The sequence below is a fragment of the Tiliqua scincoides genome, chromosome 1, assembly GCF_035046505.1.
Source record: "Tiliqua scincoides isolate rTilSci1 chromosome 1, rTilSci1.hap2, whole genome shotgun sequence".
Lineage (NCBI taxonomy): Eukaryota > Metazoa > Chordata > Lepidosauria > Squamata > Scincidae > Tiliqua > Tiliqua scincoides.
In genome coordinates this window covers 15,995,651-16,008,481 of record NC_089821.1, presented here as the reverse complement: position 1 = coordinate 16,008,481, position 12,831 = coordinate 15,995,651, and the positions used below count along the sequence as shown (strand labels likewise).

Here is a 12,831-nt window from a genome sequence, read left to right as displayed (position 1 = left end):
AAACTGGGCTCATCCTCTTCTAGACCAGGGGTCTCCAAACCCTGGCCCAGGGGCCAGATGCGGCCCGCAGCCAACCTCTTATCTCCTGAAAGCCTCTGGCCCACTCAGCTGAACATGACCAGAACTGGGCTCTGATTGTGTCTGGAGGGTGTTCTGAGGGTCAGAGAGGTTGAATGAATGAGCCCATTCATTCATTTATTCACTCATCTAAGTTCCATCTCTAATTTATTTATTTAAATTTTATATTTAAGTCTTTTTTCCGGTCCTCCACACCATGCCAGATATTTGATGCGACCCTCTGGCCAAAAAGTTTGGAGACCCCTGTTCTAGACCAAGGCTGTCTGCTATGTTTTAAAAGATGTTTTAAAAACCCTTCCAAATTAATTTTTAAAAAATGAGCCAGAATAGTCCTTGTGTTTGCATTCCATTCATGGAATGAGCTCCCAGCCACAGAGCACCAAAGTATGAATGGTTAGAATACAACCTTGTTGTAGTCCTCTACTCAGGGCTACGGTTTCCCCATATCTCTCATGCTGTATTTTCAGAGGAGTGTGAAACTTGAGCATGTGTATATGAGAAAGTGAAATGTATACATGGGAGTAGGTTCTGTTAAACTCAATGGGTCATCCATTGTGTCACCCTCTATAGGATTGCACTGCCAGTCAGAGATTTGTAAACAGGACTAGATGGACACTTGGTCTGATCCAGCAGGGCTCTGCTTGTGTTCTTATGTTTTTCTTCTACATATTTCCTGCTGCAGGACTATGGGAAATTTGTACAAAGATGCTTATTGGTCAAGAAAGGATCTGAATGAACAAATCAATGAGACTAAGAGACATGTGACCAAAAGCAAATTGGACTGCTTTTCCATAGAGCGTTTAAAATATTATAGCAGGCAACTGCATCAGCGAAAACAAGAAGGACAAAAGACATCCTGTATAGATCTATGGGGACTTGTTATTGAATATTTGCTGAATGATGGGGTACAGTACTTTTACTATTTCCTGTATTCATTAAGCCCATTAAATGGGATACATCAATGTCCTTACATCATGCATGAACAATTGTTATCCAGGCAAAATGGAAATTAGACATTTTTTAAACATGCATACCTTGTGGGGAGGACTAGTGTGTATATACTGTATATAGGCTGTATACATTACCTGCAGATTCTGGACCTGCAGATTTGATCATCCACCTCTGGTCACCTCCAGAGGGTATTTATATCAGACCAAATCTAGAGGGTATTCTGAGGCCTTTGGAAGGCCTTAGAAGGTCACTTTTGGCTCTTCAGAAAAATGTGGAAGTGATGTTTAAAAACCTTAAAAGGCCTTTGGAGGGTTCCCCCAGCTCTCTGAAGTTCTTTTAAGGCCTTTAAATGTCACTACCAGTTTTAAAAAAAACAACAACGGACATGACCTTCTAAGGCCACCCAAAGGACTCAGAACACCCTCTGGATACCATGTATGTTATTCTGACAATACAGACACTTCTTGTTTTAATAATAATAAATAATAATAAACTTTATTTATATCCCGCCCTTCTCCCCAAAGGGACCCAGGGCGGCTCACAACATATTAAAAACAGATTAAAAACATAATTTAACCACAAATAAAAACATATTAAAAACACATTAACATATACCCATAAAAACCATAGTCAGATAAAAAGTCAGATAAAAAGAGCAAAACGTAGCAAATCAGAGGAATCAAGCCTGTAAAAATACTAAAAGATACAGAAAAGATGTTTAAAAAGGCCATGCACTCAGAAGGCTTCTTTAAACAAAAATGTCTTTAGGCCTCGCCGAAAAATCTCAAGAGAGGGAGCCATTCTCAAGTCAAGGGGAAGGGAGTTCCATAATGTTGGTGCCACTACTGAGAAGGCCCTATTTCTTGCCGCCGCCCCACGTACCTCCTTAGGCGGCGGCACTTGTAAAAAAGCCTTCTCTGATTACCTAAGAGGACGAGCCGGATTGTACGGAAGTAGGCAATCTCTGAGATACCCTGGCCCAGAGCAGTATAGGGCTTTAAAGGTCAAAACCAGCACCTTGAATTGGGCCCGGAAACGAATGGGCAGCCAATGCAGCCCCCGGAGAAGCGGGCTGACAGAGTCAAACCGCCTAGCTCCAGTGACCACACGGGCCGCCGCATTCTGCACTAATTGCAGTTTCCGAACCGTCTTCAGGGGCAGCCCCACATAAAGCGCATTACAATAATCTAACCTCGATGTCACCGTGGCATGGATCACCGTGGCCAGGTCTGCACGATCTAAGTATGGCCGCAGCTGGCGCACCAGCCGAAGCTGAGCGAAGGCCCCCCTAGCCACAGCCGCCACCTGGGAATCCAGGAGCAGCTGCGAATCCAGGTGGACCCCCAAGCTGCGGATCTGCTCCTTCAGAGGGAGTGCAACCCCATTCAGAGGAAGCCGATAGTCCAGCACCTCCATCGAGGATTTCCGAACCAGGAGAGCCTCTGTCTTATCCGGATTTAATTTCAGCTTATTAGCCCCCGTCCAGATCCTCATTGCTTCCAGACAGTGCTCCAGGCCCTCAACTGCCACCCTGGAGTCTGGAGGAAAGGAGAGATAGAGCTGGGTGTCATCAGCATATTGATGACACCCCACTCCAAACCCCCAGATGACCTCTCCCAGCGGTTTCATGTAGATATTAAATAGCATGGGGGACAGAATTGAACCCTGTGGCACCCCGCACCTCAAAGGCCAGGGTGTCAAACAGGCATCCCCCAGCACCACCATCTGGGACCGACCCTCCAAGTAGGAGCGGAACCACCGCAAAACAGTGCCTCCAACTCCCAACTCAGCCAATTGGCCCAGAAGGATACCATGGTTGATGGTAACGAATGCCGCCGAGAGGTCCAGCAGGACCAACAGGGGCACACTCCCCCTGTCCAGTCCCCGGCTTAGGTCGTCCACCAAGGCAACCAAGGCAAATTCCGTCCCAAAGCCCAGCCTGAAACCAGATTGAAAAGGATCCAGATAATCCGTTTTATTCAAGACCCTCTGGAGTTGGGCCGCCACCACCCGCTCAATTACCTTGCCCAGAAACGGGATGTTGGAGACTGGCCGGTAGTTATCCAACACCGTGGAATCCAGGGAGGGCTTCTTCAGGAGGGGGTGAACCACCGCCCATTTCAAAGCGAGTGGCAACGTCCCCTCCATCAAGGAAGAATTAACCACCCTCCCCGTCCACTCAGCCAGTCCACTCCAGGCAGCTGTTATTAGCCAAGCTGGGCAAGGGTCAAACAGGCAGGCAGACGGCCTCACACTCCAAAGGAGTCTGTCCACATCCTCAGGCTGTACAAACTGAAAAGAATCCCACAACACTGGACAAGCAGTTGCCAAGGGGACATCGTCAGACATTGTCAATGTGGCATCCAAGTTGAGATGAATACGATCGATTTTACATGGGGGTTATGTTCTTGAAAATCAGCACATATCTCAAAAACACATACGTTAAAAATATTTATTTACCATAAGTCCATGTATTTTATGCCATACGCTAAATAAAATAAATAAATAAATAAATAAATAATGTTTTGTTTTTTTTAATTAAATACAGAAAGACAGCCATAAACTCTCTGATCAACAGCAAGCAGTGAATGAAGGTCAGAATCCTTTGCCAATCTACTCTGCAATCAATGTGAAAAAGAAGTACAGCACTCTGGATTTCAAAGGTAGTGGTAATTCATAGACATGTCTGGTTATAAAACTGTGGCCAGATTCTCATGTCCTGATGCCTTCATGGAGTAGGAGAACTGAATCAATAATAGCGGTGTGAGGTCTTACACTTCAAATGCCATCATGGAACTTGAGATACAAATTTGAGCGCTCCACTTCAGCCCACCATTCTCTTCTCCATCCTTCCACTTTCACTCTGCCCCTCTTGCTTGTCCAATCCAGGGAGTGGAAGGGGCAGGGGGTGGCCCATCACCAGGAAAGGGGAAACCATCTTTGGCATCCCCCTCAAGAATCAGGTAGCTAGTGCCAAAGTACAGGATATGGTGATGGTGTCTGGCCTGGATGCCTTTAAAAGGGGATTGGACAAGTTTCTGGAGGAAAAATCCATTACGGGGTACAAGCCATGATGTGTATGCGCAACCTCCTGATTTTAGAAATGGGTTATGTCAGAATGCCAGATGCAAGGGAGGGCACCAGGATGAGGTCTCTTGTTATCTGGTGTGCTCCCTGGGGCATTTGGTGGGCCGCTGTGAGATACAGGAAGCTGGACTAGATGGGCCTATGGCCTGATCCAGTGGGGCTGTTCTTATGTTCTTATGTTCTTAGTACTAGGTCAAAGGCACCCACCTGTTAATGCACAATTGTTGTAATAAGTAACATTTGTAAAAGGTATAACATAATTACCAATCTATAAAGACTATATAAATGTGTGCATCTTAAAGAAGCACAGTGAGAGTTTGTTTCACATATGTGCAAAAATATGATTCAATCTGCAGAATGGGCAGAATTTACACCCTATGAAGTGGGAATACTAAAATATGGAGTTTTTGTTCGGACTGAGGATTTTGGAAGTGAATTCTTTATGGGACGCCTGATGAAGAGGATTCCAGAATCTCGAATCTGTTACCTGCAAGGTGATGTCCTTTTGGTCAATGCAAGAAGCATGGGAGGGCCCCAGGATTCAGGTCTCTTGTTGTCTTCTGTGCTCCCTGGGCATTTGGTGGGCCACGGTGAGATACAGGAAGCTGGACTAGATGGGCCTATGGCCTGATCCAGTGGGGCTGTTCTTATGTTCTTGGTTTTATGAGTTTTTATTTCGTTATCACCATAAAACACAGTTTTACATATAGGCCATTCTGTTCTGTTTCTCCATCTCATCCCATAGGGCTGGAAACTCTGCCTCTTCTTATGTTCTTATGGTCTGTTATTAAACTTGCAACAAGATAACTGATTTCACAATCAAGCCCTATTTGTATGATTGGTAGTAAGACAGCAGAGTTATCTGCCAGAGATCACATTCATGTCATATGTGAGCAAATAGAGTGTGTCAGACCCAAACAAGAAGCATTACTAAAGAATTTTCATATGAATGGATTGGATTCAAACAGGAAAATGATGGTTGGACGTCTTAGTGCACTTTGCCCTCAGCTCTTATTGACTTCTCTCAGTCAGCCCCACAGAAATTCTTCAGTACAGGAGGGGCCTCTGTATCTGCAGAGTCTGTATCTGCAGATCTGGTTCAATGTGGGTCCCCAGGACCCACGCTGAGTCAGACTTGGCCCAGCCTGGGCCCATAGAAGGCGACCAGAGCTATGCTCCGGTAGCCTCCAGAGAGCTTTCTAAAGCCCGCAGAAGCTGCACACGTCTGTCTCGGCCTTTGCAGGCTTCAGAACGGCCATGAAAAGCAACTTCCAGGAAGTGATGTTTTTATGTCTTATAAGGCATTCTGAGGACTCCAGAGGGCTTAAAGGGGCCAAAATCATAGATTTCATCACGGATTTCATGGATACTGTAGACCCCTCTGTATTATTAGATCTCTGTTTAGCCATGAGAAACAAAAGGGAAACTGTTTTTAATATTAAGGAGAACAGCCTTCATACAGCAGTTCAGCCTATTGTTATTTATGAATTTAATTATAACTAGTATTTATATGGCATGTTAGAATGTTCAGAATGCTTCTCATTATTTATCTCATAGCCCAGTCCTATCCAACCTCGCCCACACTGATGCAAGGGCACCAGCTTGGGCTCCGCTGCATCCTATGGGGGATGTTGGAACACTGGCAGACTTCTTGAGGTAAGGGGACATTTGTTCCCTTGCCCCGCGTAAGCCCCAGCTGTGGCAACAGTTCTACTTGGATCTGTGCCTGCTTGATTGCTGGCACTAGTCCAAGTGGATCTGTGTTGACAGATCTGGCCTGGGAAGGGAGATAGGATACAGCATTCACTGCTGCTACCTGCCCCTCCCCCCCAACGATCCAACAGTCACTCCACCAGCGCAGCTGCACTATAGGATTGTGGGTATCTGTGGTCCCTGATCCCTCAAAATACGCACATGCTGCATGCACTGAAGCAGGTCATGTGTGTTTACTAAGTATAATAGAAAATAAAAATAGAAATAAAAATTATTTAACTAGAACAATGATGAGACATCTTTTCACCAAGTCTTGATTGTACTGTTAACTCCTGTCAAATTTTCTCTCCTTTTATAGGCATGTGGAGTAGTATACTCTCCTTCAATCTGCTGTATTTCTGGAATTTGTCTCATGGTTCAGAGGACTTCTGGCACAAGTGGACTCGAGACCATATAGTTGACATTGGTTAGTTGTTGGTTAGTCCTCAGACTTGGACTTTTCCTCATTATTAACAGAGGCATTTAGACTGCAGTTGTCTACACACTTATCTGGGAGTAAGCCCCATTGATCTCAGTGGTGCTTACTTCTGAATGGACATGCATAGGATTGTACAGTTACTTCCATATAAGTGTGTTTAAGATTATAGTTGTAGTCAAGTTCTTGTGCATTATGCTTTGGAGTGCAATTAGCTTGCATCTTATGCAAGATTTGCATTCTAGAGTCGGCGTGTAAAGCTAAAATCAAGTACAGTATATTTAAAGTTACCTTGAAAATCCCTTACATCCAAGAAAATGAGTACATCAAGTCCTCACTGAAAATTGTCAATAGGTTCTTGGAACTGCAACTTTAAGTGAAATGACTTATAATGAAACCAATTTCACTGTTGGCTAGTTGGTATGCATAAACAAGAGTTATGTTCCTACAGCATGTTTCTGGTTACAAAAAAATCACCAAACTTCTAAATAAAAACCCAAAACACTTCTAATATTAAACACTGAAAAAAATGTGAGCCAAAGAAAACCCACACTGACATGGGAACAATGCATAAGCTCTACGCAGACAGTGGCCCTGACTAGGAATCAATTTTTTTGTTTTCTCAACAACTTTATAACAACAAAATGACTTTAAATGAGGACTTGCTGTACAGACTCTTTACCAACTATAAGAGACAGAAGGAAACTGAGAGCAACTGAGGTGAGTGAACTGCAGATTCTCTCTCTGGTCTCAGGCTCACTCTGGGGCATGTATTTAGTAAGTGGAAGGGCTGGCAGAATTGCCTGCACTATGTAAAGTGTTGTTTTCTCTGGGTTTTTGTTTGCTACCTTCTTGTCTACTGAGCATGTTGTTGAATTTGCGTAAGATGCAGGCTGACAGAATTCACTGAGTGAATTTAAGAATCGGGAAAGATATAAGAACAAAGTGTGTTTTACTGGATCCTGAAGAAGTAGCATCTTTATTGCCAGTAGCTACAGATTTTGCCTCCGTTTTGCTCTAGCGACCCAAAATGGCTCCAAAGGGGAGGGGGAGGGTCTGCTTCCACGCCACGATGAGGCTCCCTCTCTGGCTACACTAGATCTGGAGTCTAGTCTAGACCAAAAAAGCATTTCACTCTTGCTCCTTTCCTTTATAGATGAAGAGCCTCCACTACCTTCAAGGCCACACGAGCTAAAAACGCAGCTGTATACCCCTGCCGGACCTTTCTCTAGTGCTTTTAGAGATATGCTTATAGATCGCTTCTCCGTTGCCCAGTACCACAATTTTCTCAGGGGCCTCCAGCTGGACAATAGCTATCTAGAGAACGACATGTTTCGTAGATGGAAAGGTATTTTCATTTGTTCTTTGAATGAACCTTTTAGCATAAGAATAGCTGTGATATGATTCTCAGGCTACAAAAAGCCTGCAAAGGTTCCCCATTCTACTTTTCCACCAGAATGGCAAATCTGTGGGTATATAACATGTGTTGTTAGTGTGCACGACCCAGGCCGGAATCTTGTACACACGTACCTGGGAGTAAGTACCCTTGACCGCAAGCATAGGCCTCCATTCTGAGGAGACAAGCATAGGATTGCTCTGTAAGCTATATACCATCCTTCGATACATACATTTTCAGGGTAAGTGACAATTCTATGAGGATCAGTGAAATAAAGACTAAGATAATGTAAAAATGTAATAAAATACAATGAAAGATTAAGGGCCCAGTTAAATCCCACTTTCCAGCACCGATGCTGTCAAAACACAGCCCCGAGGTAAGAGAATAAACATTCCCTTTCCTTGAGGAGGCCTCCATGACTACACCCGCTCCGCAGGATATAGTGCACACCCTGTTGGCATGGCTTTATCAGCGCTGGAAAGTTGCATAGGATTGGACCCTAAGAATATCAGGAACAAAAAAAAAATAAAAACGTGTAGTATTTGTGAGGTAGATATTAGTGCAGAGTTTTCCATCATTGATACCTGTTTTAATTCATTGGTTTTCAACAGTGACATAGTAATGAGGCCTTGGAGGGTCTATGTTTTAATGTTTAGATTTCTTTGGGAAGAACAGGGAGGGAACAGAGGGTTTGTTCTTCAGCAAGACTGATCTGCAGGGGTAAATCCACATATGGGGCCTTCTTGGGAAGTGTCCATGAGCCAAGGTCACACAAAGGTACACACAGGCACAATCCACCTCTACAGTGAACTGCTATATGAGTTGTGGCAGCCTAGAAGTCTAGTGAAAAATATGCAACATTATGGAGTGAGTGACCATATTTTCATCCCTCTATATGTGATCCTTTTTTAAAACTAGGCTATCGGAATAAGTGCATAGGACATCTTTGAAACAGGCCTAAATGGCCAGGAGGATGTGGGGGGCAAGGAGAATGCAGTGCCTTACATTTATCACAATGACCATAGCTTGGGAGCAAACTTTAGCAAACAGGGGCAGCTTCTGCTCTTCCACCTGCCATCAGCCACTGCCAGTGGCCTGGTAGACCAGATGGAGTAGGAACTGGGGATCTGGCTGAGGCCTGGAGGGGTGAACTCACACAGGAGCCCCAAAGCTTCTGTATTCCTTTTTTAAAATTTAATTTATTTATAATAATAAAGGAAAAAGAAAGGAAAAAACCCAGTAAAAGAGAAAAAATTAAAAACAACAACATTAAAGGTATATCAAAACATTAAAAAATACAAAGAATACTTCTAATTATGTAGCACAGGTGAAGTCGAATGTTCTAATTGCAGTTTTATATCTTAATAATCTAAATTTCCATCCATATATACATTATATCTCCAACGGCCCCTCTTATCTACTCATTGTAAGTATTCAATTTCAGATTATTATTTCAGATTAATGTTCTCTATTCCTTTCAATCTAATCTTCGAATCCAAAAGTCATTATTCTCTCTCAATGTCAATGATTGATTTCCAGTTCTTCATAAAATTTTCTGTTGATTCCTCTCTAAGTAGGGTTGCAAGGTTCTGTATTTCAGGGTCCAGTCCATCCTGGAATTGTCCTGCTAATCAGGGGCATGTTCACAGTCCATCAGATGGGACTGTGTATACTATTCTTTTTTTGAGCTTAACTACCACATACCTGATAGTGTTTGAAGTTTTGAAAGAACCAGAAGAAGGAAAGACAAGCTGCCACTTCATAAAAGATCAACTTTCTTACACTGAACTGACTTTCAAGTGACTTATATGAAGTGCCTCAATGTTATTTACCGTATTTTTCGCTCTATAAGACGCACCTGACCATAAGACGCACCTAGTTTTTAGAGGAGGAAAACAGGAAAAAAAAATATTCTGAACCAAATAGTGTAATAAAATATGTCTCTCCGATGCTCTGTTTCCATGCTCCTTAGGATATTTTACTACCTCTAGTTTAAAAGGAATTTTATATGCTAGCCTTTTCTGCTTTATCATCCTTGCACTGGTAGAATGAGGTACTGTAGTATTTTTCTGCAAGTGCATTGTCACTAAGCGCTGAACATTTGCATTACCTTTGAGCGCCTGCATTTGCATTACAATTTGCATTTGCATTGCCATTGAGCACAGGCAGGACCCTGGTCAGGGGCAGAAGCACCTGCCAAGGAGGCTCTGCTGCCCTGAGAACGCCTGCAGCTTTGCAGTATTTGCTCCATAAGACGCACACACACACACACCCACTTTTTTTTGGGGGGGGGGGGGAAGTGCGTCTTATGGATCAAAAAATACGGTACAAATGTAAAGGCATATAACAAGTACAGCCTTGCTTATTCAGATGTATGGTGCAACTGAATACTCTTAGCACTTAGTATTGAAAACACTTTACATAGATTATCTCAGTGAGCTTCCAATTTAACAGCACAAGGAGATTAATGCACATTCCGTTCCATTCTATTCATTTAACAATTAAGTTCAGGTAGATCAGCAATTAGAGGGAAACAGGATCTATATCATTCTTGATGCAGTGGGTAAGAATTCCTCAATGAAATGAGAAATGTGAATATATAAAAATAATATCCTGCAGCACTCTTTCCAGCCAGTTACTCTCAAATCTGCATGCTTTTGGAGATGAACATCACATCCATCAAGTGCAATGCAGCAGTTTGAAAAGGTTGCACAAATCATTTTTCTGCTTGGAGAGAGCTGGTTGCATTCGCCCACCAATCAAAAAAATAAAGGGACATGTGGGATTGTTTTGCATGACATGAGAATTGACCTGGTGCATGAAAGAGCCAACATAGCACCAGAGCCAACACAGCAGTTTCAAGAAGCCAACATATACGTGATGGTTATGAAGACTTACTTGGATCCACTTACCCAGTTTCTGTTTGCCTTTTAAGATACTGTACTAGACTCTTCATCTCCCAACCAGCTGACCCAATCGGAAGAATATTTGATTCTAGAAGACACTGGATTCTTCATCAATTCAAGCTGTGCACCCCTCCTGAGGCAAGAGAGGAAAGTGGATGTTATCCTACATTTAAATTACAACTCTGGATCACAGACAGAGGTGAGAAATTGAGTCTTCCTTTTGGTCATCTCATGAGAAGGGAGGACTCTTTAGAAAAGACCCTGATGCTGGGAAAAATTGAAGGCAAAAGGAGAAGGGAAAGGCAGTGGATGAGATGGTTAGATAGTGTCACGGAGGCAATGAACATGAATTTGGACAAACTCTGGAAGTTAGTTGGACAAACTCACAGGTACAGACTGTGATGTGGTTTAAGAGCAAAAGCCTTCCTCTCTTCTGCTGTGGTTTCACAGCATTTTGCACATGCTCTGAAACACAGCAACAAAGGACCAAACTCTCAAGTTTGCGGTAACTTGTAGTTTGTCTCTCACTTTCACAAATTACTTTAATAACTAGGATCTGTAGAAGGTACAGACCTGATTTTGATTTCTTCATTCTAAATTAGCATTCCCTTTACAAAGCTATCCCCATAACCTGGTTTTCTGCCCAGATTCAATATTAGCACTCAGTCCCTCGTGTGTGTCCCCCATGCTATTCTGTCCTACTGAAACTCCAGCACTACCATACTTGGCCATCTCATCTTCGTATTGACCGCTGTGTTTTCATCTAGCCCCTGGAGCAAATGTGCAAGTACTGCAGAGAACAAGGAATCCCATTCCCCAGCTTTGAGCTGAGTGACAATGAGAAGGAACATCTGAAGGAATGTTATGTATGCAAAGGGGCAGAGAGTCCAGAGGCACCTATACTGCTGTTTTTTCCACAAGTGAATGACACCTTTCGCTATTACAAAGCACCTGGTATGCTGTTAATATTATTCTGTTCATTATCATCACCCTATAGCACTTTCCTATGCATGTGTACTCAGGAGTAACTCCTATGGAGTTCAGTATGACTTACCCCAAGGTAAGCATGTCTAGGATTGCAGCCTGAGTATGCAAATGCCTTTACATGTATTATCTTGATATTGTCTTTACAATTCAGTAAGGTTATTACTGTCTTCATATTGCAGCTGAGGTTGAGAAGGAACGGCTTGCCTAAAGTCACCTTGTGAAAATTCAAGGCAGAAGCAAGGTTTGAACTGGGGATTCACCACTTACAGTGCAATCCTATGCAAGTCTCATGGTGTTCAATGGAGCTTGCTCCCAGAAAAGCATGTAGAGCCTGAGATCCAAATCACACATGCAGAAATCCATGTTGGTAATGGGCACTTTCCATGGAATGAGCGCATGTTAGGAAGAACAGGTCAGAGCTCACATGAGTTTCCTTATCTCATGGGTTTATGCCACAGAATAGCCATGTATCTCTTTGCCACTCATCACCGTCCTAATCCATGAGTGGCAAAGAGATACTTGGCTATTCTGTGGCATAAACCTATAATCCTAATCCATGAGTTTGAATGGTTCCACATGGGTTACTGAACCCTAAACTTGGGAATTTCATCTTTAAAGCTTTCTTCTGTTAATTCTAAAAATTTCACAAGAACAAGGTACATGTGTACATGCCATTATTAAAGGTGCATACATGAACTTTATTTTTTCAGATCCCATTCTAATAGCTTTGCCTCTTGCAATGTTAGGTGTGAAGCGGTCTCCATCAGAAATGAAAGATGGCGAAGTTGACACCTCCAGTAACTGCACCCCTTACTCTACCTACTCACTGACATTCAGCAGCGAAGAGTATGATAAACTGGTGGAACTGAGCGAATACAATATTCTGAATAATGAGCATCTGATCCTCCAGGCCTTGCGTACAGCAGTAGAACGGAAAATACGAAGAAATAATCCTTCTTACCAAGCATCTTGAACTATAGAACAAGATGTTTGCATGTGGACTTGATGAATGCTCCTGAATGCTAACTGAATTCCGCTTTTACTTAGCATAAGGAACTGTACCTCATAATCCGAGGAATCCAACTTAAACCACCAACAAAAGTCAAAGTTGTGCTTTGACAAAAATCAAAGTTGTGCACAACAACAAAAGTTGTTGTGCTTTTGTGACTGACTGGTATTGAGCCAGCAAGTCAGACACTTGTGATCCAGACACTAGCTCTGCCAACTCCATCTTGCTG

The 12,831-nt window shown here is 42.9% G+C and overlaps 1 protein-coding gene across 1 annotated transcript in view; it reads left to right on the top strand.

The window, feature by feature from the left end:
- Positions 1-12,566, top strand: part of LOC136640522 (cytosolic phospholipase A2 epsilon-like) — a 41,324-nt gene extending 28,758 nt beyond the window's left edge. Inside the window, exons 12-19 of the mRNA XM_066615705.1 lie at positions 761-983; positions 3,578-3,692; positions 4,473-4,610; positions 6,188-6,295; positions 7,461-7,652; positions 10,636-10,805; positions 11,374-11,560; positions 12,340-12,566. Coding sequence (XP_066471802.1) covers positions 761-983; positions 3,578-3,692; positions 4,473-4,610; positions 6,188-6,295; positions 7,461-7,652; positions 10,636-10,805; positions 11,374-11,560; positions 12,340-12,566 — 1,360 coding nt within the window. The remainder of the gene's footprint in view (positions 1-760; positions 984-3,577; positions 3,693-4,472; positions 4,611-6,187; positions 6,296-7,460; positions 7,653-10,635; positions 10,806-11,373; positions 11,561-12,339) is intronic.
- Positions 12,567-12,831: the final 265 nt, after the last annotated feature.